The sequence below is a fragment of the Pelobates fuscus genome, chromosome 1, assembly GCF_036172605.1.
Source record: "Pelobates fuscus isolate aPelFus1 chromosome 1, aPelFus1.pri, whole genome shotgun sequence".
NCBI classification, from domain to species: Eukaryota; Metazoa; Chordata; class Amphibia; order Anura; family Pelobatidae; genus Pelobates; species Pelobates fuscus.
This window is the reverse complement of record NC_086317.1, coordinates 239,344,406-239,366,078: the sequence shown is the minus strand read 5'-3', so window position 1 is coordinate 239,366,078 and position 21,673 is coordinate 239,344,406. Positions and strand designations below refer to the sequence as shown.

Below are 21,673 nucleotides of genomic sequence, written 5' to 3'. Positions count from 1 at the left end.
CTATTCAGTTAAGGCACTTTGCTTCTTCACTCCTAATTCAAGAGTTCCCTTGTATGTTAGCTTTCTGTTTTCCCAAGTGTTTGGGGGAAGAAAAAAGGGATAGTTATAGGTATCTAGACTAAAGGCCTTGTAAGTGATTTTGTTTATAAATCTGTACAATAGCACTGCTTTTATTGTAATGTTTGTTAAGTTGTGATTTGCAGGAGGACACTTTTCTTTGTCTTTCTACACGTGTATGGTTTTTCTGGCTTATCCAAAATTATATATATATATTTTCTTGGCAGACTTTTTGTTAATACACATTTAATATTGTATGCAATTCCAAAATAGAATAAGCCTATAAATCCAGAAGATTAATAAAATCCTTGGAAGATGTAGAGGAGCTTTTTATCATCCGTTTGCTTATAAAAAAAGATCTTATAAACATAGGATGACTTTCCTCTTTTGGATAGAAGCTCCTGGTTTATACATTCTGCTTTGTTGTTTCTTGACTTTGTTTATTCAGATCTGTCAATTTGTGCAAACACTACCGTGTTATTTCTGTTCTAGTTTATGTTGAAGGAATTTGAAGCTCGCAAAGACCAGTATGAAGAACTAAAGCATGCAGCTTATGGGATCCTTACAGGTCCTGGAGATGAATCACCATCCACCTGCCAAGTGGAAGACGAGTTCCATGCGGTTAGCAAGAAATGGACAGACTTGACCAGTCGCTTAAATTCCAGGGCTGAACAGATTGACCAGGCAACAGTGAAAAGTACAGAGTATCAGGAAGTCCTTCAGGGTCTGATGGATAAAATTAAGCTAGCTGGAAAGAAACTGAGTGAGCAGCCAGCAGTTAGCACTCAGCCTGAAGCTGTGAAACAGCAACTACAGGAAACCAGCGGAATTCGATCTGACCTGGAGATTCTAGCTCAGGAAGTTACTGAGGCCCAAGTCCTGTGTACAGAATTATCTGCACTTGTGGTAGAACCATATCTGAAAGATGAGCTTCAAAAACGTCTTGATACTGTTGCACTGCCCCTCAAAGGAATGGAAGACTTAGCAGGTTAGTTTCACTGTATGATTTATAAAATAGTTCCAGAAATATTACCATGAACATTTTATGGAATCCCTGCGGCTTCTAGTGTTCTTAAATAAAGCTATATTTTATCATGTTTATTGGACTTGCGCATTTGGTTTCAAGCTAATTGCAATTAATCTGAATTTGGGCAATCAGTGGGTCATCCAGATTCCATAACTCCAAAGTGCTGTATGGACACATCCCAAAACAACAGAAACAGACAGTTTCGAAGCAGTTTGTTTTGTGATTCAGAGTTCCCTCAAAAAAATATATGATTAAATGGGCACAAGATAATTGATTGTCAGGGGGCCGCCATTGTCAACAATGTTGATTTTTATTCATAGATCAAGTGTGAAGTGATAAGGAAAAAACAAAGGAGGAGCAGTAAAAAAATGTACCGTATATACTCGAGTATAAGCCGAGTTTTTCAGCACATTTTTTGTGCTGAAAAACCCCAACTCGGCTTATACTCGAGTCAGTAGTCTGTATTATGGCAATTTGCATTGCCATAATACAGACAGGGGCTGTGGGGGCTGTCAGAGCTGTAACTTACCTGTCTTGCAGCTCCTGTCAGCTCCCTCCTCCTCCGCGCCGTCCGTTCAGCACCTCGGTCAGCTCCCAGTGTAAATCTCGCGAGAGCCGAGATTTACACTGGGAGCTGACAGAAGAACTGCACGGACGGCGCGGAGGAGGAGAGAGCTGACAGGAGCTGCAGGACAGGTAAGTTACAGCTCTGCCAGCCCCCCTCCACCCCCCCCACTGAACTGCCAATGCCACTGGACCACCAGGGAAGGAGAGCCCCACTCCCTGCCATATATCAAGCAGGGAGGGGGGACGAAAAAAAAATAAAAAATTATAATAATAATAAAAAAATAAAAAAAAAAAATTAAATAAATAATAATAAGAAAGAATAATAAAAAAATATGAAAATAATTTACAAAATAATAACATTGCCCACCCCCCACCAAAGCTCTGCAACACACACACACACACACTGCACACATACACACACACTGCACACATACACACACACTACACACTGCACACACACACTGCACTCATACACACACACTGCACTCATACACACACACTGCACTCATACACACACACTGCACTCATACACACACACTGCACTCATACACACACTGCACTCATACACACACACTGCACTCATACACACACACACACTGCACTCATACACACACACACACTGCACTCATACACACACACACTGCACTCATACACACACACTGCACTCATACACACACACTGCACTCATACACACACTGCACTCATACACACACACTGCACTCATACACACACACTGCATTCATACACACACTGCACTCATACACACACACTGCATTCATACACACACTGCACTCATACACACACTGCATTCATACACACACACACACTGCACTCATACACACACGCTGCACTCATACACACACGCTGCACTCATACACACACGCTGCACTCATACGCACGCTGCACTCATACGCACACGCTGCACTCATACGCACACGCTGCACTCATACGCACACGCTGCACTCATACGCACACGCTGCACTCATACGCACACGCTGCACTCATACGCACACGCTGCACTCATACGCACACGCTGCACTCATACGCACACGCTGCACTCATACGCACACGCTGCACTCATACGCACACGCTGCACTCATACGCACACGCTGCACTCATACGCACACGCTGCACTCATACGCACACGCTGCACTCATTATACACACACTGTAAATAAATATTCAATTAATATATTTTTTTTAGGATCTCATTTTATTTAGAAATTTACCAGTAGCTGCTGCATTTCCCACCCTAGACTTATACTCGAGTCAATAAGTTTTCCCAGTTTTTTGGGGTAAAATTAGGGGCCTCGGCTTATATTCGGGTCGGCTTATACTCGAGTATATACGGTAAATCTATATTTATATATTTAATACATATATATGTATATATATATGTATATATATATATATATATATATATATATATATATTTTTTTTTTTTTTTTACTTCTCTTCTGTTTTTCCCGTCTATTGGCTAGTTCTCATCACTTGATCTATGGACCAAATGACGGAAAAATGCAACTGGCAGTGTACTGGAAAATATATGCATAATATCAATATGTATATATTTTGCAGTACATTGGCGCATTACTGCACCCTTTTGATTCGTCTATACCGTTTTTCTGAAATGATCGTATCTTCCAAGTCAAAACAGTAAAAGGATAAATTTCGGTCCACCCAGACAAAACATTTTTCCTTGGTGGAATGATGCAGCCAAACCAAATTTTTCCGGCCTGCACCAGTTTAATGTTTATGATTGGATTATTCAGTAATTGGGTTGTTTATTAAAATCTGTTTTTGGAAACACATCTGTATACTACAGAGATATAATTATATTTTTTGTAGCATATTCTCAGTTAAAACTGTCTATTATTGTATTAATATAGTAATTTTATTTGTTATGCCTTGCAGCGGATCGTGTGAATCGTCTTCAGTCAGCCCTTGCCAATTCCCAGCAATTCCAGCAGATGTTTGATGAGTTAAGAAACTGGTTGGATGAAAAACGGTTGCAGCTAGCCAAAAGTTCCCCTGTGTCTTCCAAGTTCGAAACATTGCAAACTCTTCTTCATGAGCAGGAAGAATTTCAGAAGAGTTTAAACCAAAACAGTGGATCATATGAAATGATTGTAAATGAAGGTGAATCTCTGGTAATGTCATCACAACCTGGTGACGAAAAGACTGGCCTACAAAATCAGCTTACAGGGCTGAAGTCAAACTGGGAAGAGCTGGTTAAGAAAGCAACTGAAAGACATAGCAGACTGAAGGACTGTTTGCAGAAGGCCCAGAAGTATGGACGAAACGTGGAAGATTTAGTTCCTTGGTTAGAAGATTGTGAAGCACAAGTAATAAAAATGGAGGTGAGTCTTGATCCAGTGCAGCTTGAAGCCCAGCTTCTTCGTGCAAAGGCTCTTCAAAGTGATACTGACAAAAAACGGTCTCTACTTGACATATTGAACAACTCTGCTGACCTTCTAACTGAGGCAGCTGAAGTAGATGACAGTGAAATACTGGAACAGAAAGCAGTTATCAACCAAAGGATGGACAACATTACAGAACAATTGCACAACAAATCAGAATCTATTGAAGAAATGTCAGTTAGACTAAAAGAACTGAAGGACACTTTTAAAAATGTTGAGAAAAAGCTGGAAGGAGCCAAACACATTTTAGAAATATATGCTACCCTTGGTCCTCAAGCATGCAGCAGTAAAAATTTAGAAAATATGAGAACCCAGCAAGACATGCTCCAAACATTAGACCCACAAGTCAAGTATCTGAAAGACCTAATCCAGGGCTTGACGGAAGATGCTCCTGAGGGATCTGATGTCTCCCACCTTGTACGTCAGGTAGAAGCTGTGGAACAGGACTTTGAGAATGTTAAGCAGGAAGTTAATGAGTGCTGCTCAAATATGGAGAGCAAATTACAAGGAATTGGACAGTTCCACTCTAATGTTCGTGAGATGTTTTCCCAACTGACCGATCTGGATGATGAGCTAGACAATATGTGCCCTGTTGGTAGAGATTTAGACAGCCTAAAGTCACAAACTGAAGTTGTTCAAAAATTCATAGAGACTCTACAAGGCCTAAAATCAGACATTGAGTGCTCAGAGAAAAAATGCAGGGTTATGCTGGAGAATGAGGGAGGTCCTGACCTCATAGGACTAATGAGGGAGCTTGGGACTCTAAATAAGCAGTGTGCTAAATTAACAGAAAGGGGCAGGAATCGTCAAGAGCAGCTACAATCCACTTTCAACCGGGTGGACGACTTCAACAAGAAACAGAAAGAACTGAAGCACCAAATTGAAACTGCAGAGGGCAGCAGTGCTCTTCAAGGGGTGGTTGGCACTGAAGTAGAGTCTATCAAGCAGCAGCTTGAAGATTTTAAGGTAGGAAATGGCTATTTTTATTGCTTTGTACTGTACACTCTCTCTACTTGTTACACTTCTGGTCTGTACACGACTTTCAATCACCTATTATTCTTGAGAAATAAATGAAAATCTTGAGTAAGTTGGAAGTTTTAGCTGTATCATTTCTCCCCAAAGCAGCATTAATGAATTATGTGGTTTAGACTGTGCATCTTTGCTCACGTCTAGATATAGGACTCTAGTGCACTCTGCTTCATGATCTTTCTCACCCAGTTAGAAGAAAAAAGAGAATGTAAGCACTTTTGCCTACTGCAAAAGGGGGCTGGTGTTTTGAGGTTTGAGATTTGTTTTTATTTTTTATTATTATTTATTTTTGGCATGACCGTGCAATACAGTGATATATTTAGGCGCACATTGCGAGGTACGAGCGTTCATCAATATCAGTATGAATCTCTTATTTTACATCATTATACATCTTTATGCAGGAGGTTTGTGATTTTTCACACCAAATAATTGTTTGGGAGAAAATGTGCTCCTTTCAACTCTGTGAATTGTTGGTGCACATACCCAGCAAGGATGCAAACATTTCACATGGAGAGAGGAGGAATTCCTCCTTATCTCTGTTTATAACTTACCAAAAGCTGTACCTGTTATCTACCTATGTATGGGTGGCAGGTCCACTTAAGTGTTGGCTTTTTAAGAAGCTGAACATTCACTGTAGCTGTGAAGTACATTGTGTATGTTGAATCTTGATGGAAAAGACTGTTCTGCAGGAGGGAAGGAGGGGTCCTATGCAGTGAGCATTAACAAAATATACCATCTAGTACACATCGCAAGCTGTGGTTTGTTTTCAAAGCATTACAGCCCTGCTTGGCAACAGACACTAGTGCAGACTGCACAATTCACGGCCTGGAGACTCATTTCTGGCAGTCAAGAGTAATCTGAGCTCATGGGAAGTGTAGACAATAGCAGGAAAAGAATGCAATTTTACATGATCCTCACACAAGCCACGCAGTGTCAGAGAGAAGGTATAGAGGCCATAGATTTGTTTATATGTCCCACTCTGTAGAAAGAGGTGTTTATATGGTGTCAGGAAGTTTATGACTTCATAGGCCACAGGAAGAAGCCATAACATCTTCTGACAGCCACATACAGACTGTAATTCTCACTTGTATTCAATCTGTACAAGCCAGATTCTGATAAGGACATACATTAAACTTTGAAGGTCTGCTAAAATGCTGGCTTGTTTGTTTACAATATAGGCCTCTAGAATTTAATATTTTGAGGTGAAAAAGAAAACAATCAAAAATAAATTTTAAAGGTTTATCCCAAAATGTTACATAATTTGAAAAGCTTATCCGAAAATATTAAATTGAGACCATAGTTTTTACAGTGGATAAGACTCACTTTGCCTACCTATTCTGCTTGTATTTATACGTGTTTTTAAATCTTCAAGACTTATTTCTTCCTTGATCTATTGCTACGCATTTGGTAGCCATTTAAAATAATTCCTACATCTAGGCTGTTCATTTTATTTTATTTTTTTGTTACCTCATCATACATTTTGAGTATTTCATAAAGGTAGAATATATATGAAATGTCAATTGTCAGTATGTCAATTCTGTGCATATTTTGCATCTGTTGTTGCACTGCATTCTGGCAAAATACATCCCCTCCCACCCAGTGGACACAAAAAAAAATAAAAAATCACCTCACTCCCTCCCCTCGCCAGCCCCGAGCAATCGTATGCAATCTGAGCTGGCAATAGGTCCAATCACAGCTTTTCTATGAGAAGCCTATGATTAGACCACGCACAGTCCTTGTGACAGATGGTATGTAGTAGATCAGTGTCCTGTGCTGGGTAAAAACCTCACTTCCAAGCAGTTTCATTACTCTACGTAATAATACAGCTGAAGTATGAATTTTATTAGATTGTATAGTAGACTTAAAGTGACACTATATTCACCAGAACAACTACAGTTTAATGTATTTGTTCTGGTGTCTACTGCCTGTCCCTGCAGGCTTTTTAATGTAAACACTGCCTTTTTACAGAAAAGGCAGTGTTTACATTACTGCCAGGTAAGACGTCTAGTGGTAGTCACTCAGGCGGACACTTTGCATGAAGGTGCTGAATGCTCCTCAAAGAGATGAATTGATCACCGTGTTTTGGCACACATGCGCAATAGCCTCCCAATGCTTTCCATTGGTAAGTAAGATTGACGATCTCAGTCAAGGTGCTGGATAAAAGTGAGCCAAAGTACCTTTTTAACAGGGGACAATGTGGGACGGCCATCTAAACGGCTATTTAGCTCTATAGTGTATTCCTGACATTATTTTCCTTTCATTTGCATATTTGTTTTTTTTTTTTTGTCAGATGAAGACACTATGAGAAATTCTTTTACTTAATGTGTTGTAGAGAATTAATAATTTATGTAGACAGCCTGTCCTATTGGTGTGATTCAACTTTTTATAAGGCTGCCTGCTTACTGCCTACATGCACAATATGGATGAAAACCAGAACAGTGAGAATCAAAATAAAGTATTGCACTTACCAAATTCTAGGCGCCTGGACACAATTTATAGTCACTATGGTGACCATGAGCCCATAATTTGTTAAAGCTTGGTTTTAGATATGTAAATATACAGTTCTGACGGTATTGTAGAGGCATTCCTGGAATAAATCACAGCTATTAGATTATATATAGCATACTTATTTATCTGCTTCAATTTTTGTAACTTTGCTAACCAGCATACATTTTATTAGTATGCATGAAGTGCCAATAAATTTCACAGCACTTTACAGCTCGGGGAGAGACACTACAATGTACACAGTCTGATAATACATAAACAAAGTGATTTAACGCCTAAATGGCAGAGAATTGAGCAGTGAGACTGCAAGGATATGATCTATACACCAAAACTGCTTCATTTAGCTAAAGTTATTATGGTGCCTTTAGTGCCCATTTAAATTGTTTTATTGAAAGGAACACAATAGCATTAGGAATACATATACTATAACACTATAGTGCCCTGGTGGACGCTTAGGTGACCACCTGCAGGGAGGAGAAAAAAAAATATATATTTTTTTAACATTTTCTCCCTCACAGCGCCAGTGTCTGTGGCTGGCCCTGCCTCTTTGAATGAGATCATCGGAATTGAGCCAATCTATGCTTTACCTTGTTTTGTTTGTTAAGATAGTGGAGCTTGCATTAAAGGGAATCTCCAGTTTTCCTGGCACTGGAGGGTCCCTCTCCCTCCCACCCACCAATCCGCAGGTACTGAAGGGGTGAAAACCCCTTCAGTCACTTACCTGAGGCAGCGGCGATGTCCCTCGTCGCTGCCTCCTCCTCCGCGACGCTCCTCCTCTCCATTGCGTTGGCCGGTGGGCGAGACTGATCCCGCCCACCGGCCGAGGAGACCTAATGCGCATGCGCGGCAATGCCGCGCATGCGTATTAGGTCTCCCCATAGGAAAGCATTGAAAACTAATTTCAATGCTTTCCTATGGGGATTTGAGCGACGCTGGAGGTTCTCACACAGCGTGAGGACGTCCAGCGACGCTCTAGCACAGGTTTCCTGTGCTATAGAGCAGAAAGTGACCTCTAGTGGCTGTCTAGTAGACAGCCACTAGAGGTGGAGTTAACCCTGCAAGGTAATTATTGCAGTTTATAAAAAAAACTGCAATAATTACACTTGCAGGGTTAAGAGTAGTGGGAGTTGGCACCCAGACCACTCCAATGGGCAGAAGTGGTCTGGGTGCCTGGAGTGTCCCTTTAAGGCAGCACTGTCAGTGAGGCGACTTTGCAGAATTTGCAAAGACCCCTGACAGTGATATATCTGCCAGGGAGTCTGGTGGCCAGGAGGACAAGCAAAGGTGTGTTTAACTTATAGGATCCTGTCCCTCACAGACGCCACCATCTTCTTCCAGCCGCTCCTCTTCTGCAGCATTGAGGTCTATGGAGGATCTCGCAAGCAGGATTGACACTTCTTTACAGGGGTAGCTCCACCCAGTATCTAGAAGTGTTAGTAGGAAATATACTGATACAAAGTAGCCTCTACTTTGTCTCAGTATATCTCTTGACTGGGCTGGAATTTCAGTGAAATTCCAACAGAGTTAATATGAGTATTTCATAAATATCCTACCTTAATGAGCTACACTTTTTGTCCCTACTTTCTATGTCTTAAAGGAAAATAGACCACACCTTGAATATGCTGTGCAATTTTGGGCACCTGTTCTAAAGAAAGATATCATGGCACTAGAAAAAGTCCAGAGACGAGCTGCAAAATTGATAAAAGGAATAGAGCATTTTAGTTACGAAGAAAGGTTAAAAATGTAAATCTCTTTAGTTTGGAAAAACGGCGCTGAGAGGGGATATGATAACATTATACAAATATATTCGGGGCCAATACAAACCATTATCTGGAAATCTATTCATAAACAGGGCTATACATAGGACACGAGGTCACACATTTAGGCTAGAAGAAAGGAGATTTTCATAAGGCAAAGAAAATGTTTTTTTACAGTAAGAGCAATAAGGATATGGAATTCACTGCCTGAAGAGGTGGTTTTGTCAGAGTCTATACAGAGGTTTAAACTGCAATTGGATAAATACTTGCAAAAACATAACATACAGGGATATAATTTCTAATTAGTGGGGTAATAGCTGCTTGATCCAAGGAGACATCTGACTGCTATTTTGGGGTCAAGAAGGATTTTTTTCCTAGTTTGTTGCAAAATTGGATGCGCTTCAGACTGGGTTTTTTTTCTTTCTTTTGGATCAACCGCAAAATCATATGTGAGGAAAGCTGAACTTGATGGACGCAAGTCTCTTTTCAGCTATGTAACTATGCAAGATTAGAAATAAAGGAATGAAAAAGTGGAAGAGAAAACAACAGGAGAAAGGCAAGTTTGAGGTGACAGAACCACTTTAAACATTGCAATGAAAACATTGCTGTTTTGTAGAACTGTAATGTTTTCAGCTGCAAGGTTGAAATGTGGGGACATAGCACCTAGACATCTCCATTGATTGGTATTATAGTGTCCCTTTAAAATAAATATATATATATATATATATATATATATATATATATATATATATATATATATATATATATATATATATTACATATTCTTGTATGTGCTTAAACATCAGTGTTTGTTAACTGAAGTGGTTCATCAAAATGTCTTTAAAAGAATTTAACCTGAAATGGTTTGCCATATTTTTTTATTTTTTTAAAATCATCAATTTTTATCCACTCTTTTTTTCCCCAGGGCAACGGCCTAGACAATTTTAAAAGTCCATGAGACTGCGTGGATGCGCGATAAATGAGTAGTATTTGAAATAGGCTAGCGTTGCCTTGGGAACTTGTGTATTGTCAGATATTTTAATAATCCATCAACATGCCTGGTTTTTGTTGGTTTTTTTTTCTGCCATGTTTTATGACACCAGGCTAAAAGGGCCAGTGACATAGAATCTTTGAATAGTTCATCAGCTTTTCTATTTGTGATATTATGCAAATAGCCTTTTCACATAAAACAATGCAAGGTCATGCCTATGAAAAAAGTCTTGCAAATTACCATTCCCCTGGCCAGTTTTTCATTATGCACAATGAAAAATGCTCATAACATCTCTGTTTGATAAAAAATACGTCATGTCACATATTAAACTTGGAGAACAGCCATCTTTAAGTTGTTGACAGACCTGTTACCGCCCCCACAGAAAATGCTGCTGAAGGATTTTTGGATTGAGGTATATTACAGATATATTTACATGTGTGTGTGTATATATAACGCAGAGTGTGTGCTTGTATGAGTGTGTGTGTGTGTGTATACATAATGCAGTGTGTGTGTGTATAATGCAGTGTGTGTGTGTGTAGTGTGTGTGTGTGTGAACTGGGTGGGGGGAGGGCATTTTTAATTTTTTTAGTTTATTTTCAATTATTTTTATTTTAATATTTAGAAAGATATTTTTTTTTCATCCCCCCTCCCAGCTTGTTAGGTTGTCAGGGAGGGGGGCTCTCATTCCCTGGTGGTCCAGTGGGAGGCTGTGTAGGAGAGGGCTGGCAGAGAGCTCTTACTTACCTTTCCTGCAGCTCCTGTTAGCTCCCTTCTCTCACCTCCGGTCCAGTCAGCTCCCCTGTCAGCTCCACTGTAAGTCTCGCGGCTCTCGCGAGACTTACAGTGGAGCTGACAGAGGAGCTGACCGGTCCGGAGGTGAGAGAAGGGAGCTGACAGGAGCTGCAGGAGAGGTAAGTAAGAGCTCTCTGCAGCCCCCAACAGGACCGCTGGGCTTGTAATGAGCCCAGCGGTCCTTGTCTGTATTATGGCAATGTAAGTTGCCATAATACAGACATTGACTCGAGTATAAGTAGAGTTGGTGTTTTTCAGCACAAGAAATGTGCTGAAAAACTCTTATACTCGAGTATATACGGTACTGAACAGGAAGAAGCGATATATTTTTTATCCTAATACTTTCCAAAACCCCATAAAACCTATACGTGGGGGGCATCATTGCACTTGTAAGACATTGCTGAACACAAATATGTGTATTTTATTGAAGTAAAAACCAACAGTATTAGGCAATTCACTGTTAAAATGTCATGCAGAACTTGGAAATAACATGATGTTTATTTTCTCACTTTTTTAGATTTAAAGGGACACTATAGTAACCCAGACCACTTCAGCTCAATTAAGTGGTCTGGGTGCCAGGTCCCTCTAGGGTTAACCCTGCCTGCTGTAAACATAGCAGTTTCAGAGAAACTGTTATTTTTACATTTGGGGTTAAGCCAGCCTCTAGTGGCTGTCTTCCGGACATCCACTAGAGGCGCATCTGCGACGCTGAAGGCATATCATGCCTCCATCACGCTGAGCGTCCATAGGAAAGCATTGAAAAATGCTTTCCAATGGACACTTTGAATGCGCGCGTGCGCGCATGCGCATTCCGCTCCACTGACGTCAGACAGGGGAGCTGGCGACGGCGGGGGAGGAGAGGTAAGGGAGCCCCTCGATGGAAGAAGGTGAGTAACTGAAGGGGTTTTAACCCTCAGGGTACACCCTCAGGGTACTATAGTGTCAGGAAAACCCATTTGTTTTCCTGACACTATAGTGATCCTTTAATTAGTGTTTTTTTTTTTTTTTTGTGTTCCATATATAAATATTTGATGTGAAATGAAAACCCTATTTCTCATGAACAAAATGATATAAGGTGTGGGTGCATTTAATATGAAAGCAGTAAATTATGGTTGAACTGACATATAGCTAAAATTCTCGGTTTTGTTTTGGTTTAGAACTTGGACAATTGCTTAACTTCTGGAATAAAAGGGAATCATGACATGTCACACATGTCGTGTCCTTAAGGGGTTACGGGGTTAAACTTCCAAAAATGTGTTTAGAAATTAGTCTATGTAAATAAGATACATTGTTTTAAATTACATTTTAGTTGCATATATTTTTCTAATATTTTAGAACAGCTTTGCCCCAGGCCACAACCCTACTCACATCCCTAACATCACGTCTCCTTTTTTACATTTTAAATGTTGGGAGATTTGATTAGAATCCCCTTTTAATATATCAAGGAGAATATGTATGAGGAACTCATGTTTAGTTACTGTTGATAGGTATATATAAATTCAATTTTATATATTTTTTAATATATCAATAATAGGAGCACTCAAAGGGCTTTTCTCCAATGTATAATCAAGATCTTTGAAAAGGCCAATAGATGATCATAAATGTGATTATCACTAGTTGTAAGTAAATTAAAGAATATTATCTATTGAAAAAAAGGCCTGTGAGTGCTCCTATTTTTGATAAGTTTAAATACAGTGTAGGAGGCACGTAGGCGTGTCCGTATCCGTCCAGCAGATGAAACATTCTTTATGTTAGTGGGAGGTAAAAACAAAAAGCTCAAGGAGGTTCATTGTATACATGGTCCATTTATAAGCTACCACTAGTTTTGTTGCAGGAAGATTGAGTTTCATGAAGATCTTTAATGAAATGCAAGATGTTGCTAGGCAATCACAGCTTAATGTATACTGCATCCTCACATTTATTTTAGATTGAAATGCCAAGGTATATGTAATGTGTTAATTATTACTGGCTGGTGTTCAGAAAGGCTTGCTAACCAGGGTTACACAGTTTGTGTCAGAATAGTGAGGAAAGTGGTTGAATATATGGTAAGTGCGTTTGTGCAGTTTGCAAGGATTGAGCAACACTAGGGCTGCACAGATCTTTGCACTGTTGACATTAAAGGGAAACTCCAGTGCCAGAAAAACGATCCGTTTTTCTGGCACTGGAGGGTCCCTCTCCCTCCCACTCACCAATCCCCGGTTACTGAAGGGGTGAAAACACACAGCGTGAGGACGTCCAGCGACGCTCTAGCACAGGAAACCTGTGCTAGAACCCAGGAAGTGACCTCTAGTGGCTGTCTAATAGACAGCCACTAGAGGTGGAGTTAACCCTGCAATGTAAATATTGCAGTTTATGAAAAACTGCAATAATTACACTTGCAGGGTTAAGGGTAGTGGGAGTTGGCACCCAGACCACTCCAATGAGCAGAAGTGGTCTGGGTGCCTGGAGTGTCCCTTTAAAGGAGCACTATAGTACGGGTTATTAGGACACCACCCTCAGGGCCCTATTCCTGCTCCTTCAGCCACTTAACTTAATCCAGCGCCGGGCTCCATCGGTGCTGGTGACCTCTCCTCCCCCTGCCAACGTCAGCTCCGAATGCGCATGTGCGGCCAGAGCCGTGCACGCATTCAAACCGCTCATAGGAAAGCATTATCAATGCTTCCCTGTGGACATCAGCATGTCCTCAATGCGATTTTCGCGTTGAGGATCGCAGAAGTGGCTGTCAGGGAGACGGCCACTAGAGCCTGGATTAACCTTCAATGTAACTGCTATGTTTACAGCTGCAGGGTTAAAACTAGGGGGACCTGGCACCCAGACCACTTCATTGAGCTGAAGTGATCTGAGTGTCTATAGTGGTCCTTTAAGTCCAAAACAATGTCTTCAAATTTCCTTATTTTGCTTTAGTTTAGTGTTATGGATTTTAACCAGATGTGATCAAATTTGCAGTCACCTTGCCTACAAACAGTCACCAAGTTTTCCTGCATTCATGTTTGCTGACATATTAAACCAAAACTAACACAACACCAGAATCTGTACATATTGATTTTTGGCGATTTGTTCACTTAATATTGATTAACAACAGACATGCTAAAATGACACCCTAATGAGCAGATTTGGGAAGAATCTCTAGCTCAGCACAATAGTTTTTGGGGGGTGTTTGTTTTTCTTGCTTTGCTAAGTTTGTGTAAATATAGCAAGTCTGTTAAATTACTATTCTGATATAAAGTTGCAATAATAAAGATAGTAGCCACACTCAATCCCAGCAGCCACCTGGTGTTCTGGAGCAGGACCAGCAATCCTACAAAGATAAGGTAAAACATAAATTCTACAGGCACTCAAGGTCCCCTTAAGGACCAAACTTCTGGAATAAAAGGGAATCATGACATGTCACACATGTCATGTGTCCTTAAGGGGTTGAGCCGCAGGCAGTTTTAATAGAACAGAAAAGAGCAGCAACGTTTCGACCTGAAAAGAGGTCTTTGTCAAGCTTGCTCTATTCTGTTCTATTAAAACTACCTGCGTCTTGAGTGCCTGGAGAATTTCTTTTTTGCCTTATTCTGATATACACTGCTCAAAAAAAATAAAGGGAACACAAAAATAACATCCTAGATCTGAATGAATTAAATATTCTTCTGAAATACTTTGTTCTTCACATAAAAATCACACAAAACTTAAAAAATGGAAATCAAATATTTCAACCCAAGGAAGTCTGGATTTTAAGTCACACTCAAAATTAAAGTGGAAAAACACACTACAGGCTGATCCAACTTTGATTTAATGTCCTTAAAACAAGTCAAAATGAGGCTCAGTAGTTTGTGTGGCCTCCACATGCCTGTATGACCTCCCTACAAAGCCTGTGCATGCTCTTGATGAGGTGGCGGATGGTCTCCTGAGGGATCTCCTCCCAGACCTGGACTAAAGCATCTGCCAACTCCTGGACAGTCTGTGGTACAACGTGACGTTGGTGGATGGAGCAAGACATGATGTCCCAGATGTGCTCAATTGGATTCAGGTCTGGGGATAGGGCGGGCCAGTCCATAGCATCAATGCCTTCGTCTTGCAGGTACTGCTGACACACTCCAGCCACATGAGGTCTAGCATTGTCTTGCATTAGGAGGAACCCAGGGCCCACCGCACCAGCATATGGTCTCACAAGGGGTCTGAGGATCTCATCTTGGTACCTAATGGCAGTCAGGCTACCTCTGGCAAGCACATGGAGGGCTGTGAGGCCCCCCAAAGAAATGCCACCCCACATCATTACTGACCCACTGCCAAACCGGTCATGCTGGAGGATGTTGCAAACAGCAGAACGTCCTCCACGGCGTCTCCAGACTCTGTCACGTCTGTCACATGTGCTCAGTGTGAACCTGCTTTCATCTGTGAAGAGCAAAGGGCGCCAGTGGCGAATTTGCCAATCTTGGTGTTCTCTGGCATATGCCAAACGTCCTGCACGGTGTTGGGCAGTAAGCACAACCCCCACCTGTTTTGCAGGGCTCTGGCAGTGCTCCTCCTGTTCCTCCTTGCACTAAGGCGGAGGTAGCGGTCCTGCTGCTGGGTTGTTGCCCTCCTACGGCCTCCTCCACGTCTCCTGATGTACTGACCTGTCTCCTGGTAGTGCCTCCATGCTCTGGACACTACGCTGACAGACACAGCAAACCTTCTTGCCACAGCTCGCATTGATGTGCCATCCTGGATGAGCTGCACTACCTGAGCCCCTTGTGTGGGTTGTAGACTCCGTCTCATGCTACCACTAGAGTGAAACCACCGCCAGCCTTCAAAAGTGACCAAAACATCAGCCAGGAAGCATAGGAACTGAGAAGTGGTCTGTGGTCACCAACTGCAGAACCACTCCTTTATTGGGGGTGTCTTGCTAATTGCCTATAATTTCCACCTGTTGTCTATCCCATTTGCACAACAGCATGTGAAATTGATTGTCACTCAGTGTGGCTTCCTAAGAGGACAGTTTGATTTCACAGAAGTGTGATTGACTTGGAGTTACATTGTGTTGTTTAAGTGTTCCCTTTTATTTTTTTGAGCAGTGTAAATTAATATTATATTGTTACTGATCATATTAGTGAATATCTTTGATATAACTTGAATATGAAAGTGGTATTTTGTCAGACATAGAGCGCAAATATCATCACAAGAGGCCTAAAGAAACATCAGATTAGAAACTGCTCTAACAATTTATGAGGCAACTAGTAATGTTTAACAGCACAGTTAAAAGGGCCATTTGAGTTCATGCTGAAAAAAGTCCTTAATTCCTGTCTGAGTATCACAGGACTTCCTGAGAAGGAGTTTGCCTTAATTTGGGCAGAATCTTGTGATATTCACCTCAAGGAACACAAATAACTGGGCAATCATAAATTCCTTGGAGAACTCCTTAACCCCTTAAGAATCGGTGATGGTCTGTGTCATCATAACCATCTTGCCTAGGATTTTATTCTAAATGGAAAGTCATATTGCACTTTTGTCTTTGGGGACCAGATTGTGATGTTGGCAAACATTGCCATGTCCGCCTAAAGGGAGTTTTGAAAACCGGTCTGGAAACCACAGGTTCTATGTACAGTGGTTTAAAAGTACTGCTACAGAGAATACTAGGGAGTATTAGTGTAAGTAAAATTAAGGACTCATGAACTACCAACAGTTCTCTTGGATACTTAGCCATTGTCTCTGCTCAGACACAGTTCTCTGACATATGAGCTACAGGAAGTTTGGGTAATCTTTTAAACTGGTACCTTACCATTCAGAGGAAATAAATGTTTATCTAGTCTGTCAATGATCATGAATAGTAATCGTGGTGTAGTGACACAGAGGAAAATGCAGCTCGCACTCAAGCAACTGTAAATTTAAGGGAGTCATTAATCATACTTTCTTACAGCAGTGTATATAGAAATCCCACTGTTGTAGTCATGAGTATTGTATCAGTGGGATTATGTGACATTTACAATGTATTGGTTTTACCCCTGGGGCATACAGGATTAATGCTGATGCCCTTTTTGTTTTTCATTCTTTCTTTCTTACGTTTCTCCACAAATGTCTGTATTCGTTCTTTTTTAACCAAATTCATTGTTTGGGATTGAGGCATTTCCTGTATTTATAAGCGTCAGACTCCGTCAATCTGCGGTGATTTCACAAGGAGCGTAGTAAAAGCATCTTTGGACTCAAAAGAGCATGATAGGGGATGAAAATATAAACATATGCGGCAGTTAACATGAAGTGTAAACAAACAGGTGCAGCAACCAACTGTATAGAAAAGTTAGCTACTGATTATAGTCCTAGAACTCAGTCCGGCAATTCCACATCATAATTCTTAATATTAAAGTAATAAACCTTTTCTGACTTTTCACAAACCATAATGGACATTATGTAAACAGTGTGTACACTGTTGTATTGAGAAATAAATTAAATAACATCAATTATTATAGTGATTGCTGTATTAACTAATTGAATACTGCACAGTGTAGTCGTTATAGTGCCAGTCCAGGAGTGTAACTCCCCACCCCTGCCTAGTAAGTAGTCTGTTTGCTAACATTTTTGGCTATTTACAGGGCCTCCTAGCTCCACTGCTGCCATTGGCTGAGCGCTATTAACTGACATTCTCCAAACTGAGCTTGCCCAGCACTGTAGTGCTGAGCATAGGAGAGCTACATCACCCTGTACATCTAGAGTCTGCAAGTGGACAGAGAGGTCAAGGAATATGTTGGATGTTTAAATGATATATAAAGTAATTTTTTATAGTGATATTTTCTTCTCCCTATTAAATCTGCCATTTTTTTTTACATTCATTTTTTTTTTTTTTACAAATGAAGTTCATATAAGCAGTTGACAAACATCTGTTTGTTACCTGTATTTACATGTGATCATTATATGTATCAGAAATAAACTTCCTGAAAAGCTGCTTTGCTTATTAAAGCCCTCTGAATGAAGATGCTATTGTATGCATTGGAATTGTGTGCCTGGGTGTGTGTACAGTGCTCCTGTATCACTATGTGAATTCCTGACACACCCAGCTCCACACTGCCGTCAGCTGGTGGATAAGGCCAAGTTGGACATCTGCAGCTGTGAAGGAGCTGTTTATAGAGTGGCAAATGGTCCAGGATCATGACAGAGGCTTCTCAAACACTCAGGTTCATGGCTGGACAGACAAGTCTGTGCTATCCTTGGAATGTGTTTGGAAAGTCTGCCTATAATTTGCTTTGGATTTCTGCAGTACCTACAAATTCCCTAAGAGTGACAATGTGTTGCTTCTTACCTTAATAGTTTTCCTGCTCTTTGGAATGACCACATGTAACTGAATAATTTAGTTTAGCTTCTTTTTTTATTTGTTTTATGATTTCTATATAAATGGTTGCGAAGAATTACTAAACATTATTGGTGAATCTACAATGTTTTTTTTTTCTCTCTCTGTATATATGTATGTGTGGGGGGGGGGAGGAGGGCTGGAAAAATACCTCTAAAGCTTATTGTAGGACAGGAGGTAGAAACTTACTAGTTACACTAATTTACGTGAGGGGATTAATTCTCATCTGCTAGGTTTCACATCAGCAAGTGTGCTAGTGGAAGTTTCCAGTCTGGTGTTTAGGGGTGATGTGAAATCTTTATAGTGGCACACAATCACGCAAATTACAGTCTCAGATGTCATCTTCACATTTATAAGCGGATTAAAAAGCCCATTGTGCTGCTTAACACCACGGTTTGAAAGTATGTTTCTAACACACTTGCAGAAAAGACCTGTCTGGCTAAACCCCTTACAATAGATTCTTCACTAAAAATCCAGAGGTCAGCTTGACACTGATGAGAACTGATAAGAAGAAAATGCTGCCTGTGGATAGACACCTTCCTTCTTATAGATTTTAACCCATGCTGTGGACCAGAAGCTATCTATAAGGTAGTAGGTTACTGCCTGAAATGAGTGGTGGCATTTAAATTGACAAATCTTGTGTGCCAGTGCTTGACAAATCTGTGCCAGGTCACCATGGCGACACAAATTATAGGACCAAGTGCCAAAATTGCCTGTAGATCAGGAGATATGAATAGATCTTCCATACCTGGGTTCCCTGGCACACATGTCTTTTATTATGGTTACTTTCCTGCTCACTGATGATCAGCACTGTTGGTGATGAGAAGGAAGAGGAGATGGGAAATTTGCAACGCAGTCCATGGCGTTAATGCAGAAAGATCTGAATGATGATCGCCAGTGCCATGAGGAAATAATATACAGTTCCATCAAATTTTGTAGCACTGTACAATGGGATTGTGCTGCACCAGTCCCATCTCCTCTCTTTTATCTTTAATAACAGAGGGTAAAATTAAGGAAAATTAATAAGTGTGTATCTAATTAAGAACATATGTATATGTGCAAATGTGTGTCTATGTCAATATATGACAATGTGTGGGGTTTTTTTTGGCTAGCTATGTGTGCAGTTAGTTTGGTACATGTATATGGGAGTTGCTGCTGTGATGCGATTTTGAGTGTAGTTAATAAGGTATGCGAGAGGGTGTATAAGATTATTGCTAACTCTGTGTTGCTCATGAAAAATGGGTCTCCTAATTGTTGTTTTAAGGCCTAAACATCCATTGGCCTTAGCCTAAATTTATCAAGGACTGTTATATGCTGATTTGCATCTCACTGCAGGGAATCATGACATACCACACATGTCATGTGTCTTTAAGGGGTTAAAGTTGATTTTTGTCAAAGGAACTCTTCCCATAAGGCAGGGCTCTACAAATCCCAGGTCGTTATGGCAACTTGAAATTTTGTCCTGACGCCTGGGATTTTTCAAGCCCTTTAGCTGAAGGCAGGATGGGGGAAGAATGGGGCCGGTCGGCTCAGTGAGCGTGCAGACGGCCGCCCTTGGGATCTTGGAGGCGGGGCCCTGGGCTGCACGGAGGAAGCCGCCCTGGGGATCGTGCAGGCATCAGGCTGGGGCAGTGCGGGAGGGAGAAGTAATCTACCTGCAGCTCCTCTCTGCTCCCTTGCGCTGTTTAGTGATGCCAGGAGCCGAAATATGATGCCACTCCGGCCCCGTCATCACTACAGGGAGCAGAGAGAAGCTACAGGTAGATTACTGCTCCCTCGCACACAGGATGAGCGAGCAGCCCCACTGGACCCCAGGTAGAAAGCTGGGTGGATTAAAATGGAAAATGTAAATTTGTGTGTGTTTCAGTGTTTCCGTGTGTGTGTGTGTGTGTGTGTGTCTCTCTCTAGCTGTCAATGTGTGTGTGTCTCTGTCTGAGTGACTGTCACTAGAGGTGCTACTAAGCAGCAATGTAAACACTGCCTTTTCTCAAAAAAAAAAGGCAGCATGTACATTGAAAAGACTACAGGGACAGACAATAGGCACCAGAACAACTACCTTAAGCTGTAGTGGTTCTGGTGACTATAGTGTCCCAGTAAGAATTGTATTTTTTGTAAATTAAACTTTGCTAGTGTAAAAAAAAAAAAAACTGGCTCCTAATTTTTTTAGCTGGCTCCTAGATTCCAAACAAATTTGTCAAGCCCTGCCATAAGGATCAGATAAGAGCTGCAGTTTAAAAAAAAAAAAAAAAAATGTAACTTGCCTAACTATTCTTGACCCTATAGTGTAAAATCCACCATTTAGGTGAAAACTCACCTTATTTCCAGCGCCGTGCGGATCTGCTGATGCTGGTCACGCCCCTGATCTGCCTCCTTAGGGACATCATCAGAATTGCATAATTTTTTTGCCAACCCATTGCTTTCCCATAGGGAAAAAAATTGTCAAGGGGGCAGCGCCAAACACTGTTTTGGACAATCAGCACCTACTCAGAGAGATGCATTGGGCCCCCCCTCACCTTATTTACAGCGTCGCGCAGGACTGCCAGCGTTGGCCCCACCCTCGATCCGCTTACTTGATAACATCATCAGAATTGCAGATTTTTAGCCAATCCCTATGGGAAAGATTTTGGATTGGCTAAAATCGACATGGGGCGGGGCCAGAAACCATTTGGCAATCAGCACTTCTAATTTATAAGGAAAATTCAGCATCCCCGTGCAGAGCGTGGAGACGGTGAATGGCACTGCTGCCTACTGTTCAGCACAGCCCCAGGAAGCACCTCCAGTGGTCATCTGAGGAGTGGCCACCTGGAGGTGTCCACTGGGGCAATGTAAACACTGCCTTGATTATACTCACCAGAACAACTAAATTAAGCTGTAGTTGTTGTGGGGACTATAGTGTCCCTTTAAAGGGGCACTCCAGACCCCTAAAGCACTTGAGCTTGCCGATGTGGTTTCTGTGTAAAGAGTGTGACATGTTTATAAATACTCACCCTGGTTTCAATCAGACATCCTCCTGTTACTTCTTGGTAGTTTAGCTCAGAAGAGATAAAAGCAAGAGGCATGCAGTTCCTTAGAGCACTTGCCTTGCACATATTTCTCATTGAGCTGCATTGGGAAGTCTTGGGCAGTCACAGAAAATCTGGGCTGGGGTAGAAGGAGAGAACTTGCAAAGGCTTAAAACATGAGATCTGCAGCTTTAGCAAGCTGTTTTAAGATATGAAATGCATGA

General features: G+C 41.2%; 1 protein-coding gene across 21 annotated transcripts in view; it reads left to right on the top strand.

Moving 5' to 3' along the window:
* MACF1 (microtubule actin crosslinking factor 1) overlaps positions 1 to 21,673 on the top strand; it is a 225,181-nt gene that overhangs the window by 117,070 nt on the left and 86,438 nt on the right. For all 21 annotated transcript variants that reach the window (XM_063455732.1, XM_063455698.1, XM_063455716.1 and 18 more), the window contains 2 exons: positions 550 to 1,045; positions 3,565 to 5,036. In XM_063455732.1, coding sequence (XP_063311802.1) covers positions 550 to 1,045; positions 3,565 to 5,036 — 1,968 coding nt within the window. The remainder of the gene's footprint in view (positions 1 to 549; positions 1,046 to 3,564; positions 5,037 to 21,673) is intronic.